General features: G+C 58.3%; 1 protein-coding gene and 1 long non-coding RNA gene across 3 annotated transcripts in view; one reads left to right on the top strand and one right to left on the bottom strand.

Moving 5' to 3' along the window:
- Positions 1-9794, bottom strand: part of CERK (ceramide kinase) — a 41666-nt gene extending 31872 nt beyond the window's left edge. Inside the window, exon 1 of one of the 2 annotated variants that reach the window (XM_072843504.1) lies at positions 9642-9794. In XM_072843504.1, the coding sequence (XP_072699605.1) occupies positions 9642-9774 (133 nt within the window). In that variant the 5' untranslated portion in view covers positions 9775-9794. The remainder of the gene's footprint in view (positions 1-9641) is intronic. The other variant, XM_072843503.1, reaches the window with a different exon arrangement.
- Positions 9795-10725: 931 nt separating this feature from the next.
- On the top strand, positions 10726-15910 carry LOC140642642 (uncharacterized). Its single transcript, XR_012039062.1, has 2 exons — positions 10726-14431; positions 15672-15910. It is a non-coding gene; the product is annotated as an uncharacterized lncRNA (long non-coding RNA).
- The last annotated feature ends 1130 nt before the right edge of the window (positions 15911-17040 follow it).

The following is a 17040-nucleotide window of genomic DNA, read 5'->3' as shown; positions in this document are numbered from 1 at the left end:
ACTTGCACGCGTATCTTTAATTTTGAAGGACTTCCACTTTCATTTGTATGGATCTCCTTATAAATACTATAGCAGGGCAGGTCATTTTGTTAGGTTTTGCTCATTTTATAAATAATTCTTAGAATGTGGCTCACATGAGCCAGAAGGCGCTGGCTGCCCCAGCCTCACCCACTCTGCCCATCAGACCTCAGACGGACGGAGACACACCTCTGTGTGTTTAAGCTCATCATGACGTCTTCTAATAACAATAAAGCAATCCATTTTAAGGGTCACTGGTACTGGTTCAAACATTACAACTGAGAAACATGTTCTCATATAACAAAGTCCTTTCTAAAAATGGAATGAAATGTTGCCGCCAAATCTCAGCTCAAAGTTTAAGCGCTTTGCTGACAACAGGTACAGCTCCCTGTGCTTCCCTTCATGAGGAGGGTGATTTGTGTTGAGAGGCAGTTAACCCTCCAGCAAAGGTGAGGACCAAATGTCCACCACATCCCAGGAAAGTCACAGGTGATGCCAGTGAGACCACCAGCTCTGCAGCTATCTGGACACACCCACCCAGGGGCAATGGCAAGGGCCATGCCTTCTGTTGTCTCCCTTGTTGGGTCTGTTCTGTATGCCCTGCCCTCAGTCCCCATCATGACCTGCTCAGGTGAATTCCCTTCACAATCATGACTCAGTTGAGAAACAGTGTCTGCTGTCAATCAGCTTTACCGCTCCCAGTTCCGGGATGACCCTGAGTGCACACATGGGCCACGCATCCAAGGGGAGAGGGACTTCCTATGTGTCATGAGGGTGGCATGTGTGTGTGAGTATACACACATACACACACACACACACACACACAAATGGGGTGGCATCAAGATAGTCGGAGCATGCCCCTCTCCAAGGCTCCCCCGCAGACACCCAGGAGGCCTGACACTGGACCAGAACAAAAGCAAGTTCACAATCAAGGGCACGGCTCTGTTCCACGACACTGTGTCATATACCAGGGCCCTGTGCAGGAAGGAGCAGATGGGACAGGCCAGGAGTGGGCCACAACACAATGGTGTGGCCTGACATGCTGGGTCAAAGTCTGAGCCTTCTGTGTGCTCAGGAGGCAGGTGATGGTGAGAAAAAAAGACAACAGAGATTTAAAAACATGATTCAACCATATGTAATCTAAACTTACTTCAAATCTAACAATGGAACAAGTAGAGAGTAAAAGGATGAAAAAGACATGTCACACAAACATTAATCAAAAGAAAGCAGGAGTTGGGGCACCTGGGTGGCTCAGCTGGTTAAAAGTCCAATTCTTGATTTCAGCTCAGGTCATAATCTCAGGGTCATGAGATCAAGCTCCACATCAGGCTCTGCACGCAGCTCAGAGTCTACTGGAGACTCTATCTCTCCTTCTCCTTCTGCCCCTCCCCCTCCACTCATGCATGTGTGTGCTCTCTCTCTGAAAGCAAACATGCAAGAAAGCAACCAAGCAAGCAGGCTGGCAGGAGTGGCTTGTTAACAGATAATGTAGACCTCAGAACAAAGAAAACTACCACAGAGATGGATATTACATAATGAAAAAGCATCAACTCCAAATGAAGAGATAGCAATCCTGAACATGTATGCATCAAACAACAGAGCAGGAAAATACATAAAGCCAAAATTTATTTTTTTTAAAGATTTTATTTATTTATTCATGAGACACACAGAGAGAGAGGCAGAGACACAGGTAGAGAGAGGAGAAGCAGGCTCCCTGCACGGAGCCCGATGCGGGACTCGATCCCAGGACTCCAGGATCACACCCTGGGCCAAAGGCAGACGCTCAACCACTGAGCCACCCAGGCGTCCCTAAAGCCAAAATTTATACAACTACAAGGCAAGGCAAAATAGAGAAGTCCACAATTATAGTTGGAGACTTCAACAATCAATAGAACAGCTAGACAGATCAGCAAGGATATTAAGAACCAACACGATCATCAACCAACAGGAGCCATCACATTTCTCCGACAACAGCAGAATACACACTCTACCAGGTGCCTATGGAACATACACCACCACAGGCCACATCACTCCAATGCATTCCTCTTATTATTAAGTTACTTCACGCTTTGGGGGATGTAGGCAGATTTGTGTGAAAACTGGTCAGAGAGAAAGGAACTGGTCCAATTCTGATGCCTGAGCCCAATCTGCAAATGGATATGCTCTTCCTCAGAGGGAACGTGAGCTTTCTGCTTACACACCAGTGCATGATGGGACCAGAACCCAAATGGGTGTGTTTCCTAAATTGCAGTATTGTTTTTTCCAGATGACCAGATTTGTTTGCTTGCCTGTTTTGAAGGTCAAAATATTTTTAGTCATCTGGATTAGCTGCTTTTACAATACATCACATGGTTATTCCCTCTCTACAAATGATGATTTAGAGCAGGGTCAGCAAGCTGCAGGCCAAATCCAGCCAGCTGTCTGCTTTTATAAATAAAGTTTTATTGGCACACAGCCACATGAGTTCATTTATATACTGCCTGTAGCTGCTTTTGTGCTAAAACAGCAGAGCTGAAGAATTGTGACCCACAAAGCCTAAAACATTTGTTATCAAGCCCTTTAAGAAAATGTTTGCGGGCATGTTTTAGAGTAACAAAACTTAACCTTGAATGACCTCAGAAAAATTACAATTTTTCTGAGCATGTTCGGCTACTGCTAAATCAGGGAATCTGATAATAATGGTGGCAAGCGCCTGAGGAGACGCCACAGGAGTGTCTGCTGTTTTACGACATCTGCTAAGACCAGGCTGTGTGCCTCTTCCTACAGGGGCGCTTACCCAAATCTGGAGATTCTATTCTTTTCTGAAAAAGGTAGATAGGATTGCCATTTATTCCCTGTGGCGATACACTGAGATTCCTCTCTACCCGAGCGTGCAGGTCATAGCTTTATGTCATCTGCCTGCATTACTTGTGGTTTCAGAACAGGGCACAAACAGGACTTCTGCAGCGTATACCAGGTGGGCATTTGGCACGTGGCACTTTAGGGTTTGAGGTGTTACCCTTCAGGATTGTGGAGAATTTGTTGGCTTTGTACAATTTCTTCCGCTTCCTAATTACTCCCCGTGGTTTCAAACCCACTCCCCTTTCAGAGAAAAGCAAGGGTGTTTAACAGCAAAAACCCAGCAAGAGATTCCTGGGAGCCCCTCTCCCACCTCTCCCTGCAGGGGCTGTGGGAGCACAATGCCCGCAGGCCCTCTCCCCTGCTGCTTGGCCAGGGGGTGTGGGGGGCTCCTAGAGAAAGGGATGAACTGACACTGGATTCTGCTCTCCCAAGAGAATGCAGGGTAGAGAAGACAAAAACATTCTAAAATTTAATTTAAGGGCAGCCTGGGTGGCTCAGCAGTTTAGCGCCGCCTGCAGCCCAGGGCCTGATCCTGGAGACCCGGGATCGAGTCCCACATCGGGCTCCCTGCCTGGAGCCTGCTTCTCCCTCTGCCTGCGTCTCTCCCTCCCTCCTTCTGTGTTTCTCATGAATAAATAAATCTTAAAAAAAAATTTAATTTCAAAAGCAAAACTCACAACGTAAAGCACAGAGCAATAACTAGCAGAGAAGTGCAAACAGAGCCATACAAAACGCAAAAGACAAAGTCTGCTGAAGGGCAAAGTACTAGCAGGGCTGGGCCTGGAAGGAGGGTAGGATTCGAACCCGGGAACAGGAGAGTCTGGCACAGAAGCGGGGCTGAATCGGAAGGTGGCAGGTCGGGCAGGTACCATGGGGCCAGCTCAGGGAGGCGGAGTGCAAGCCAGGCACCCGCAACAGGACGCCCCCGGGGCAGCGAGTGGCGCCTGCAGAACTCTCCAGCAGAGCATCAGTACAGCTGCGCCCAGCGCTGCCCACTCAGGCCCCTTCCTTAGAGGGGTTCAAGGTGCTTCCCAGACTTCTGACCCCACCACCTGGGGTTCAAGCATCACAGGAGCCTTCTAATGAGGTGACACAGTGGGCAAGAAAGATGCAAAGGAGAGGCCGGGGCGGGAGGCGGCAAGAGGCATCTGAAGCCGCGTGCAGAGAAAGAGAAGCACGGGCCGTGGGAACGGGCGAGAGGAGGCGGGGGACGCAGTGGGGCAGCAGCGTGACCCCCCGGCCCGGAGCCGGGCGCGGAAGCTGCAGGGCGGCTCGAGTCGGAGATGCTGGCCGCCTCCGGCGGGGGATCAGACGTCACTGCAAACTTGGAACCAGAGCTCAGGAGCAGGTCCGGGCAGAGCAAGCATTAAGTCCACACGGGCCGGTCATGCTGACCGTGAAGTCCACGTAAGACCGTAGGGAGCCCGCCTTCCGCAGGCCCGACCTGCTCGTTCACGAAGCAGCACACCCAAGCACAAAGCAACCACATCCCGTAAGAAAGTCCATGTGCACAAGCCTGCGCTGTCGGAGAAGAAAGAGAAATCGGGAGAGAAGCAAGCAAACACCATCTGCAGTGCCGGAACAAACACCAGCAAACGAACCTTCTGAACTAAGACAGTTCCTCAAGTACTAGTGTTTTCCCTGAGATTAAGGATCAGATATGAGATGGTGAGTCAAATAATAGATCCTTTTTTAAAAACAGTTTCAAAATATTCCCAGATTAATTTCCCAAAGCAGCAAAGCAGCTCGCACACCCATCGCAAGCTGCTCTGCAATTTATGCTGCTTGGTTTCAGCATCTACCCAGCCGTTCGTCACCCACCCTTGAATCCTGTTCTTCTGTGAACGGCCTGTACGTATTCTGTGCAATGGATCTTTTAAATCAAAAAAAATTTTTTTGAGAGAGAGAGAGAGAGCCTGCACACAAGAGGAGGAGAGAGGGGCAGAGGGAGAGAAAGAGAGAATCTTAATCAGGTTCTGTAGCCAGTGGTGCAGAGCCTGATGAAGCAGGCCATCCCAGGACCCCGAGGTGACCTGAGCTGATATCAAGGGCCTGAGGCTCAGCTAACAGCGCCACCCAGGTGCCCCTAGATCAATTTTTATCTGTTTAAAATGTTTTTGTAATTTTAACCCTTTAACTGTCATATTTGTTGCAAATCATTCTCATTTTTTTAAAATTATAGTCTTACCAAAAAATTGTTAAGATTTTTATTTATTGGGCAGCCTGGGTGGCTCAGCAATTTAGTGCCGCCTTTGGCCCAGGGCCTGATCCTGGAGACCAGGGATCGAGTCCCACGTCGGGCTCCCTGCATGGAGCCTGCTTCTCCCTCTGCCTGTGTCTCTGCCTCTCTCTCTCTGTGTCTTTCATGAATAAATAAATAAAATCTTTAAAAAAAAAAAGATTTTTATTGAAATAATCTAGATTTTTCTTTTATTCCTTGATTCCATCCTGGTTAGTGAGGTCTTCCCACATTCCAAAATTATAAATTGTCCCCTGTTTTCTTGTACTAATTTATTCTTACATGAAAATCTTCAGGGTAGCCCGAGTGGCTCAGCAGTTTAGTGCCGCCTTCGGCCCAGGGCCTGATCCTGGAGTCTTGGGATCGAGTCCCACGTCAGGCTCCCGACATGGAGCCTGCTTCTCCCTCCTCCTGTGTCTCTGCCTCTCTCTGTGTCTCTGTGTCTCTCATGAATAAATAAAATCTTAAAAAAAAAAAAAAAAAGAAAAGAAAATCTTCAACCCATCCAATTCTGATTTTGAGGAACTTTTATATCATGAATGACTAAAAAGGGCATTTGTCATATCATGTCACAAAATACTGCACAACCAAGAAAAATCATGTCTTAAGACATGCGCTTTCCTATGCCAGCTTTTGACTCCTAAACATCATCCAAGAGAAAGAAAAGCATATGCCTCCCCCCCAAGGACTTGTACACACGTGATCAGCATCCTTATTCACACAGCCAAACACTGGAAATGTTCTCCAAGTCCATCAAGTGAATGGATAAACACACTGGTTTTCTCATACAATGCACTATTACTCCGTGACGAGGAAGAACCAACCACAGATACACAATGAATCGCAAAAAGATTGAGACAAAGAAGGCAGAGACAAGGGCACATGCTGCATGATTGCACTTACAGGAAATCCTATTAGAGGTCAAATCCATCCCTGTTGGTGGAGCATGAGGAAGGTTCTGGGCTGACCCGAACGTCCTATATCTTGATGGGGTGATGCTTAGGTGCATAGATTTCTCAAAACTCCCCAAACTATACCCTTAAAATGTGTGCATTTTGCTGTATACAAATCATACCTCAATAAAGCTGACCTTTTTTTTTTTTTTAAGATTTTATTTGGGATGCCTGGGTGGCTCAGTGGTTGAGCATCTGCCTTTGGCTCAGGTCATGACCCCGGGGTCTCGGGATCGAGTCCTACATTGGGCTCCCCTCAGGAATCTGCTTCTCCCTCTCCCTGTGTCTCTGCCTCTGTGTGTCTCTCATGAATAAATAGATAAAATCTTTAAAAAAAAAAACAAACAGATTTTATCTATCTGTTTGAGAGTGAGCCCGTGCTGAAGGGAGGGGCAGAGGGGAAGGCACAGGCAGGCTCCCTGCTCGCTGAGCAAGGGGATGAGATGCCAGAGGAGATGAGATCGGGCTTGATCTCAGGACCTGGGATCATGACCTGAGCCAACGTCAGACGTTAAAGCTGTTTTTAAAAAGGCACGTTTCAAGTGAGTAAATAGTACCGTGGAAAACATTCTGCAGTATGTTTCCCTAGCTTTTCTTTCATGTGTGTTTACATAGACAAAAACACCACATGGTATTCACTGCTAAAGGGTGAGACACAGGGTGATTTCTATGTGCCTGCTTTTCTGTGTTTTCTAGATTTTAAATGTCCTGTATGTTTTGCTTGGCACTGCACAGACAGTATCAGAGATACCCCTCATAAACACAGCAGCGCCCCGGCCAAGCAGCTCAGCACCAGGCCTGGGGCATTGGGGGTGGGGGGCTGCTGGAAGGAAGGGGAGGGTGGAGGCTGGGCAGCGGTGACCACCGCCTCCCCCAGACCCAGACACACACACGCACACACAAGCACAATCCTGCCACCCCGACCCTAACAGAAGGCCTTCAGAGTCTGAGGATGTAACCCAGACACAGCTACAGCTCGTTTCAAGTTCAGCTAGCCCGACCCACTCTGGCCCAGGACGCCTCTGCCGGGTTTCCTGTTTTCAGTGGGCCTCACTTCCGACCAGGCTGGCACCCAGGCGCACCCGCTCTCACAGCATCCTCGGGCAGGGCGGCCCTCTCGGGGACCAGGAGACTCTGCCCCTCCCAATTCCTGGTCCCAGCTTGGCCCTGCAGCCCTGAGCCACATTCCCGGCACGGTGACCCACAGGGGAAAGAGCACGTGCCTGGATTAAAAACATAGCTCCCTGGTGCGTGTCTCTTGCCTCTGTGAGCAATCAGTTCACGGTTTCCAGGTCTTGCATCTGGAAACAGAGGAGTGACGTTCTCAAGCTGAGAGAGTCAGATGCAATAACCTGGGTGGCCGCACCCCACCCAGTGCACACGGCGGCCCTGGCCCGGCTCCCTTCTCCGACCTCCGGTGACAGGCACACGCGATGCATGCCTTCCCCATCTGTCCCTGGGGAGCTAATTGAACGAAATGTCAGCAGCCCTGGCCTCTCTGGGGAGGGAACCCAAGCCCTTGGCATACCCGCCAGGAAGCTCCGGATGAGCCTGCACCAAAGAGCCTGCACCAAGGAGCCTGCGAGGTGGTTTGCAAAAGCAAAACCACCACCATCTCAGGAAGGGGACTGGCAGCCGAGGCAGCAAGCAGGAGCAGGAGCAGGAGCAGGAGCAAGCAGACCAAAGCAGGCACTGCCACCACGCAGCGCCCAGAGCCCGATGACTGGAAACCATTAGTGGCCTGCGGAGGGTGCCCACCTGAAAGCAGGCAGGGAGGGACTTCCCACCGGGCAGCCCACAGGAGTGGGGTGTGTCCAGGGTTCAAGCGGTGCTGAGGCCCTCGGGAGGCCACACTGCCAATGGCTGACTTGGGACCCACCAAGCTCGCCTTTAGACCACGGGGGACGTGGTTACTTAAACTTTCTCCGTAGCTGGGTCGCCCTGGCTGTAAGGTATGGGAACAGCGGCTCCGCAGGGGTCGTGTGTGAACATGACACAGAACAGCAGTGTGATGGCTGCACAGAAGTGCCCCATCCTTGAGCCCAGAGATTTACAGAACAGCTCAACGCCCTTGGGGCCAGGCCAGGCACCACTCACTGCAGCAGGAGAGGACAAGGAGGAGGAGGGGGGCCCTGGTGGGTGGTGCCAGGAGGCCCAGGGGGAGGTCTGAGGCAAGGCATTTCTCCCAAAGGGACCTCAGCAAGATCACACAGGAGGAAACTCTCAGACACGCAGCTGCGGGTAGGCTCTCCTGGGACACTGCTTCTGGTGACCCCAAAGCAGGAAACCAAGCGTTGGTCCTGGGCTCCCGGCTTCCCTTGACCTTGGCCCCGCCTCCGTTTCAGCTCTGCCCACCCCTCCTCCAACCCGCTGAGCCTCACAACCTCAGCATCAGGAAGCTGTGCCCCAACTGTCCCCAAAGCGTTTAAAAGGCATCCCAAACTCTGCCCAGGAGTGACTCCTGTCCTCTGCAACAGCCACCCCCAATAATTAAAACTGTAAATCCCTGCGTTGCCCACTGTGACTTCAGCAGACGGCAAGCCTGGTGGTAGTGACCCTCACTCTCTTCAAGCAGACCCGGGGCGGGGCTAGCAGCCTCCCTACTGCACTTCCTTGCACCTCCTCTGCTCACTCTCCAGGGATCCTGCAGGAGAGCAGAGCTGGATAAAGCCCTCAGGGGCTCCGAGGACTCCCGGAGAAGTCCCACCCCAGCCGCCTGCCCTGGGATGCCCCTGGCCCCACTTCCTCTCCCCCCACCTCCTGGCCGGTCCGAGGGCTCTCGCCGTCCTACCCCCTGCACCATCTCTCTCCCGTGTGCGCGGGTTGCTCCAGGTGCCCCGTCAGATGCACCCACCTAAGGGGGCTTTCGGCTCCACCCCGCCGCGGTGTCCGCAGACCCACAAGCCTCTGCACCGCGCCCCTCTGCCTCCCTTCCAGGGAAAAGCATCCACCGTGGCAGGGGCTTTGCCACGTGCGCCCAGCCCTCCCCACCGGCGTCTGTAGAAACTTGCACGGGACGAAGGAACCAAGCGGCGCCCGCCCCCCGCCCCCGGCCCCGCGCCCGCGCCCGCACCCGGCGGGGCTGCTCCCCGCCGCCCGCCCCCCGCCCCCGGCCCCGCGCCCGGCCCGGCCCGGCTGCTCCCCGCTCCCCGCTCCCCGCTCCCCGCGGCCAGCGCCGCCCTCCGCAGTCCTCCCTCCTCCTCCCCAGCAGCAAGCGGCATCGCCTTCCTCGGCCTGGGCCACCCGCGGCCAGCTGCGCAGGGAGCCCCTCCCCGGACAAAGGGGTCCCTCGGGCCGGGCGTGTCCCGCCGCTTTTACCCAGATGACACCTCTCGGAGTCGGGAGGGCCTCGACCCGCGCCCCCGGGCCACCCCACGCGGCGCCCCGCCCGCCCTCGGCTCTGGCCCCCGCGTCGGAAGCGCGTCGGAGCTCGGCTCAACCGCTCCGTGCAACCTCGCCCCGTGCCCCGTGTCGTCGGAAGGGGTCCTTGGGGGGCCGCCCGCCAGGGGACCGTCCGCGGCGCCCCGCCTCGCCCCTGCGCCCGGCCCCGGCCCCCGCCCCCCCGGGCCTCCCCCCGGCCCCACGCTCACCCGCGCCGGGCGCCCCGGCTCCGGGCCCCGGGCTCGGCCACCAGCGCAGCAGCGCCCGCGCGGGGTCGAGGCTCACGGCGCAGCGCCGCCGCTTCACCCACAGCTCGGAGCGCAGCGGCTCCGCCGCCCCCATCCCGCCGGCGCCCGCCCGCCCGCCCGCACCGCCTGCTCGGCCGCGGGGCCACGCCGAGGGGCGCGGGACCGTTAGGGCCCCCGGAGCGGGCGGCGGCGGCGGCGGCGGCGGCGGCGGCGGCGGCGGAGGAGGAGGAGGCGCGGGGCGGGCGGGGCGGGCGGGGCGCGCGGGTGGGCGGCGCTGCGTCACCCCGTACGCTGGGCGGCCGCGGGGCACCGGGAGGGGGGCGGCGCGGGGGGCGGGGAGGGGAGGGGAGGGGAGGGGACCCGGGGAGGGGGGCCGGTGCGGGGCTGAGGGGGTGCGGGGCAGCGGGGCGAGGACTAGACCCCGAGCGGGGGGGGGGGGACAGGGGGAGGGGAGGGGCGAGGAGGGGGGCGGCGCGGGGGGCGGGGAGGGGAGGGGAGGGGACCCGGGGGGGGGGCCGGCACGGGGCTGAGGGGGTGCGGGGCAGCGGGGCGAGGACTAGACCCCGAGCGGGGGGGGGGGGGGACAGGGGGAGGGGAGGGGCGAGGAGGGGGGCGGCGCGGGGGGCGGGGAGGGGAGGGGAGGGGACCCGGGGGGGGGGCCGGCACGGGGCTGAGGGGGTGCGGGGCAGCGGGGCGAGGACTAGACCCCGAGCGGGGGGGGGGGGGGGGGGGACAGGGGGAGGGGAGGGGCGAGGAGGGGGGCGGCGCGGGGGGCGGGGAGGGGAGGGGAGGGGACCCGGGGGGGGGGCCGGCACGGGGCTGAGGGGGTGCGGGGCAGCGGGGCGAGGACTAGACCCCGAGCGGGGGTGGGGGGGACAGGGGGAGGGGAGGGGCGAGGAGGGGGCCCGGCGCGGGGGGCGGGGACGAGGAGGCGATCGTGGGGCCCAGGAGCCCAGGAGCGGGCTGGGAGCGAGGAGGGGGCGGAAGGGGGGTCCAGGAGCCGCAGGGTGGGGGGCACCGAGGAGAGGCCGGCTGAGGGGATGCGATGGGGCTGGGGGTGCGAGGAGGGGGCGGCCCTCGAGGGTAGTGGCCCGCGGACCCTGGTGTCTCCTCCTGGGGGGTCTGCAGGGTGCAGGCCCAGGAGGTGGGCTCCCTTGGCCGCTGGCCTTGGGGTCCTGGGCACGGTTGCTGGGCGGGCCTGGAGCCCAGCAGCACCTCCTTGGTGGGTCCTTCTGACAGGCGGGGACAGGGTGTCCGGTCCTCAGGTGGCAGGTGGCGCAGAAGGCGGCCGGCCTGGCCCTCGGGTGGGTGAGGGGCACCTGCGTCAATCAGAACGCGTTGCCCGTGGGCGGCTTGAATTTGGGCATCGGGTTGCCTCTGGAATCCTCGGCCTCCCCGGAGCTGGGCGGCCCTGCCTTCCTCTAGGAAACAAGCTGCCCATCCTGCACAGGCACCCATAGGACGAGCCAGCCCCATTGCCCACCCCCCTAAGCCTCCGCAGCTCCTCTCCTTATAGGCTGGGGAGGCAGGTGTCAGCACCCCATGCTCCTGAGGGCAACAGCTTTAGGCACTGGGGATTCAGCAGGTAAGGGATGGAGCCCCCGTGGGAAGCCGGCCATCTGGGTTTAGGGGTCCCCCTGTGCCCCCCACACCCAGGCTGAGGACAGATTACCCCTGGAGAGGCATGTCCTGCTCACAGGGAGCAGAGGCACGGTTCACAGGCTGCCATCCTTTACTGCCTCCTGGACTATGTGTCCTGCTTGGGTTGGGGGCTGCAGAGAGCAGCGGGGGGTCAGGGGGTTGCCCAGACAGTCTCTGCCCCAGGCGCTCAAGGCCAGCCTGTGAGGGACAGAGAGGAACCAACAGATGGGAGAGGGCCTGCAGGCTGGCAGGCAGGGAAGGTCTTGCTCCTAAGGGCCTGGGTTAAGTGGGGAGTGGGGGGGTGCAGACAGCTGAACCCTCCCCTCCTGCGCAGGCCCAAGGAGTGGGAGGCGCTGCCCCAGATTCTTCTCATCAGAGGCCCAGCTCAGCCCTTCCCCATCCACAGGGAGAGCCTTCCCCGACCAGCCCGCTGAGTGGACCATGGCAGCTCACCCCCGCAGGGCTCCAGGCCTGCCCTCAGAGCTGCCGCTCCCCACCCAGCTCCAGGGGGACGGGAGCACATCTATCCCCGTAGCCCAGCGCTGAAAATAGTCCGAGTACACAGTAAGCGCTGCAGTACTTGGCACCTGAGCGCACCTGTCCTCGATTCATCAATGAAGAAGCTGCAACTCTGGGGAACTGTGTAACTTGCCTAAAGGCACAGGGCTCAGCAGTGACAGAGGTCCGCCTGCAGAGGCCCAAGGGACCCACGTGCCTCACTCTCCACTCTCCCTACCCAGCCCTGCTTCTCCTCGGCTCCTCCTGCAGGAGCCTTCCCTGCAGATGGCAGAAGGGCGGGCCCCGTGCCAGTGTTTGGCACCATGTAGCCACAAATACAGGTCTTGTCCTGCCAGCTCCCTGTGATTCACCCCTCACCAGGAGCCCAGCCCCTGTTCAGGCCAGGTGCAGGGGGAGAGGGGAGGGCGGGAGGTGAGGTGTGAGTCCGAGCCGCACCCTTGGGCAAGCCAGCCCTGATCCCCAGCCCAGTGGGGTGGGCAAAGGAAGGCTGGCCCTGCCTTCCTCCCACGGCTGCTGTTCTGAGGCTCAGGAAATGTGGGAATGAAACTTCGTTGGAAGCCTTGACACTGCAGCACAAGAAGGATGGCAGGAAAGTGTGGGTGGGTGGGCAGGGCCTCAGAAATGCCAGCCTCCGCGCCAGGGCCGCCTCCTGTAGCTTCCCTGGCCTAGGCTCCTTCTGCCCCTCCCAGGTTATCCATTTCGAGGTCCTCTAATGTTGCATGGCAGCTCCTAAAGGCCTGTAGCCAGGATGGGAACCTAGAGAGGACTCAGGACCCACCTCTGTGGGGGAGACCGTAGCATCAACTGCAAAGCACTGATGGGGCCCCAAGAAGGGACCTCAGGTGTCACTGTCCTTGGAGACAGGGACTACAGAGGCGTAAGGTAGAATGAGGCCAGAGGGGCGGGCTGTCACCCCATCTGACCCTGTGCTTAGGAGAGGAAATTTGGACATACAGATGGGGATCTCACACACAGAGGGTCAGGCCTGTGAGGAGGCAGGGAGAGGGTGGCAAGCCTCCAAGCCAAGGAGAGAGGCCCCGGAGGAGCCCAGCGTGCCAGCGCCTTGATCGTGCATGCCTGGCCTCCCAACTGGAACTATCAGAAAATGAGTGTCTCCTGTTTAAGCCTCCAGGTGTGTGGTGGTTTGCAGCCCCGTGGAGTGGCCTTCCTCACGTGCGGGGCCTGTAGTTCTGGGTCTGGCCACTTCAGGACCCCCTCCTGCTCAGGGAAGGAAGGAAATGAAGTGAAGGCCAAGTTGTCAGACATGTCCTTCCTGCCGCTGGCTGCGTGGGGAGAGGGGTGGGGGGGGAGAGGTGTCAAACCCTGTGTGAGGGCCACAGGCCCAGTGCTCTGAGCACAGTGCTGGGGCCCCAGAGCCGCTGCCAAGCCCCTGCCATGTGCCCGATGCTGGTGGGGCCCCGGGGGCTAGTTGTGAAGGCAACCAGCAGAACAGCCAACAGGAACCTCCAAAAGGCCAGGGCGACCCAGCCCTCTGTGTTCAGGCTGAGCCCCCAGCTCCCCTGATGCTTCCTCACTCACCTCTGTCCTGGCAGGCCTGACTTTCCAATGCTGGGCTGTGGCCCAATGCCCTTTCCATAACGTCTGCCTGGGACGTTATGCCTCCACTCTGCTTCTCCTTCACCCCCAGCCCTCCCTTGATGTCACTGAAGCCTTCAGGAACTCACCCCATGAGGCTGCCACTCAGGCTGCCCCCTGGATGGCCCCAGGTCCACCTGTGGTGCTGCAGAACAGTGTAGATTCCCCCAGCCTGACCCTGGCCGGGAGTGTGCACAGCTGGCCCCAGCCCTCCACAGGGGCTAGACACGCCCTGGGTGCTGGGAGGCCAGAGAGCATGGACTAGCCAGCAGCGTGGAGCTCTGGTCCATCAGATTCTGCATGGCCACCTGCCCCTGTCCCATGTCCAGGCTGCAGGTATGGGCTTCAGCCCGGATCTGGCCAGCTTGTCGAGGCCAGACATCCTGCCCAGCAGTGGCCAACACCTACCCCCTGTGCTGAGATCTATGCAGGCCCACAGCATCGCCACCTAACACCCACGAGGATTCCGCCCACGGAGTGGTCCATGCCTGAGACCTTCCCGGCCCTGCTGGCCTGTGGCAGGGACCTGACACTGGCAGCTCCTTCTAGCACCACCTCCTCCATGGCCTCTGACCTGCTTTGCCTGTGTCCCAGGAGCTCCTGGACTTGTTTACCATGATAGCCGCCTGCTTATCTCCCTGGGCTTCCTTCCTATGAAGTCAGCCACATGACCTGATGCCAGAATAGTGCTGGGTGCGGTGGGAAGACACTTGCCCCTGCCGCCCTCTGCCCTCATCCACCTTGGAGCCAACTGCAGCCTATCAAGGCTGAGCGCCTGGAAGACATGTCCTGGGCCCAAAGAGGCCCAAACATTTGGAAAGTCAAATGCTGCACAACATTCATCCTTGCATTGCATACGTGACCCAGACAGTAACTGCTGGAAATGGGAGTTATCCACCCCATTCTACGGACAGAAAGACTGAGACCCACCAGATGAACCTGACCTGTTCAAGTTATAAGTAGAGGGATCGAGCTTCAGTATCACACGGGTGTGGGTGAGTCTGAAGTGTGGGAACAGAAAACCCATGTGAGCTGCATCCTACATCCTCAGCAGGGCCCTGGGCACTCTGGGTGGGGGGACAGGGGGCAGTCTGTTCTACCCTCCAGGGCATGCAGGACTGGCTTGCCTGGCCTGCTCTGGCAGGAAGCTGGCGCTGCCCCCGCCCAGACACAACTCTGGGAGGCCAGAGGCCAGGCCTGTCTGCCTAGGAAAGCCAGAGGCTGGGCTGGAGTGGGCTGTGGCCCCAGGGTGGGTCTGAGCAGGAAAGGCTGATGAAGTGGGCCAGCCAAAAATAATACGGAAGGGGGGCGGGGATCAGGGCACACCTGGGAGCTGTGGGGAGTGCCACACCAAGGGGGCTAGCCCCAAAGGCCCGGATTGGACTTGGTCTGGATCCTGTGGGCTCCCCCAGCCTCCATGGGCAGGGTAGCTGTCACTGTGCTAGCACCAGCTCATTTCATTCTCAAGGTGATACTGCTCCGCAAGTGAGGGAACAGTCCCAGTGAGCTGAGGGACCAGGTCAGGGGCTTCCAGGGGGCATCTGGGGACCTGGGAAGGAAACAGGGCTGGGGGGGGTGCAGTGGCCTGAAGGCCACCCTTGCACCACCACCATGCTGTTCTGATGGGGAGCAGACCAGTTTGCGGTTTCCGATGGGGTGCTGTTGGTTGGTTCCATAGCAGACTCTCCTGGGGAAAAGGCTGGCTCCTGTTGGGTGAACTTTGGGGCAGTTCAAGGTGGGAGATCCCTCCTACTCACCCGTGTAGCTGGAGGGAATCTGGACAGCCTGGTGGGTCTGAGTTAACTATGGTTGTTGTAGGGGGCGGTGTGTGGGATCTGGTGGACAGTAGTGAGGTAGAGGGGAGGGGGTGGGGGAATGGGATTGGGGGATGGGGAGGATGGGGTGGGGATAGGGTGGGGGAAGGGGCTGGGGAGAGGCAGGAGATGGAGTGGGGAGAGAGGAGGGCTGGGGGTTGGGGAAGGAGTGGGGAGTGGGGAGTGGAGCTGAGGCACTGGCAGGTGAACCTGCCTCCCCTGGGGTCTGTGGTCAAGGGTCCTCACTGTCCAGCCTTGCAGACCTGGAGAGAGGTGCCCGGGGAGACCCCCATCTGGATGACATCTGTGACCGCCATGAAGCCCTGGTCAGGTGGAGTGGGGGGTTGGGGTAAGGAGAACCTGACCTTGTGCCCCAGGACTTCCAGGGACACAGCTGAAGCTGTGACCTATGATTTTTCAGATGGAGATGGCGCACTCAGCATGTTTGTCTTTATACGCGTGAAGCCAATGAATACTTGAGAGGGAAGAGGCCAGGAGCCAGTGGCCTGAGCCGCGGGGTGAGGATGGGCCCTTGTCGCAGGTGCAGGTGGGCCTTGGGAGCCAAGGCGGCCGATGGGGCTGCCCTGGGAGCCTGGTGCAGCACAGGAGAAGGAGAAACGCGCTTCAACCAAACCCACAGAAACATATCTAGCACCTTCTGGAGGAAAGAGGACCTTAAAAGATGAAGAGCAAACAAACACAATCTGTGTTCAATCCAGAAGTTCTGCAGCCCAACAGAGAACGTGGCGCCGAGTCCCCAAAACAAACAAACAACAGTAAGAAAGGGGGAGAAGGAAAAGAAAGGAGAAACATCCGGGGAAACGTGGAGTCGCAAGCAGATCTTACAGAATGGTTGACATCTGCTGCTGAGGAACCAAGGCGAGGCTCCCTAAAGAGTTTGTGGGGCTGTGAGGACACCGTCCCTGGACGCCGGCCCTGGACGTACCGCCTACGGTCCACATACACAGAAACATGGAAACCCAGGAGGAAAAAATGCTGAACTTGAACTTCAGGCGTGGGCCCCGGAACGGGGTGCGGACAGTGTCAGCTCAGGACACTGCCTTAGGGGCAGGGAAGCTGAGGCCCGGGAGGGACAGCGCCTCCAGAGACGTGCGGGGGCGGCCCACGCTGAGCCCTACTGTGTGCCAGGGACCAACCTCAAAAGCAGAGCCGGACAAGGAAGGGAGGAATGTTCTGCTGGGCTCTGCAGGTGCCTGGCCTGAGCAAGAGGGTCGGGAAGGCTTCCTGGGAGAAGGGCAGGGAGCTGAGGTCCAGGAGGAGCACGGGGGACCCTGGAACCCAAAAGGGCAGGGGCCACCCAGAGGCAGGGCTCACAGTCCTAACAGCAGGTGCACTTGGCGACTGCCGAGCTCAGCCGGGAAAGCGAGCTCATGGAGCCCTGCATCGACTGCGGTACCCCACTTTGTGTCAGGAGGGACCCCGTGGACCACACTTGTTGGAGGTAAAGCTATTTGTCCGCGTTTTGCAGATGAGGGTCTTGAGGCCCCCGAGGGAGTACAGTCTGCTACCAGAGCTGGGCTTTGAGCCCTGGCTTATCTGAGCTGGAAGTTTCCTCAGGCAGGCTCCCGCATCAGGCTTGGGGCTGAGGATTGGCTGCCCCCAACCTGAGCCACCTTGGCCTATTGATTATTTTAAAGATAAGTTCCTGGGATCCCTGGGTGGCGCAGCGGCTTAGCGCCTGCCTTTGGCCCAGGGCGCGATCCTGGAGACCCGGGATCGAATCCTATGTTGGGCTCCCGATGCATGGAGCCTGCTTCTCCCTCTGCCTG

This window comes from Canis lupus, chromosome 11 (assembly GCF_048164855.1).
Source record: "Canis lupus baileyi chromosome 11, mCanLup2.hap1, whole genome shotgun sequence".
Lineage (NCBI taxonomy): Eukaryota > Metazoa > Chordata > Mammalia > Carnivora > Canidae > Canis > Canis lupus.
Note: the sequence above shows the minus strand (reverse complement) of the source record. Positions and strands in the feature narration are given on the sequence as shown.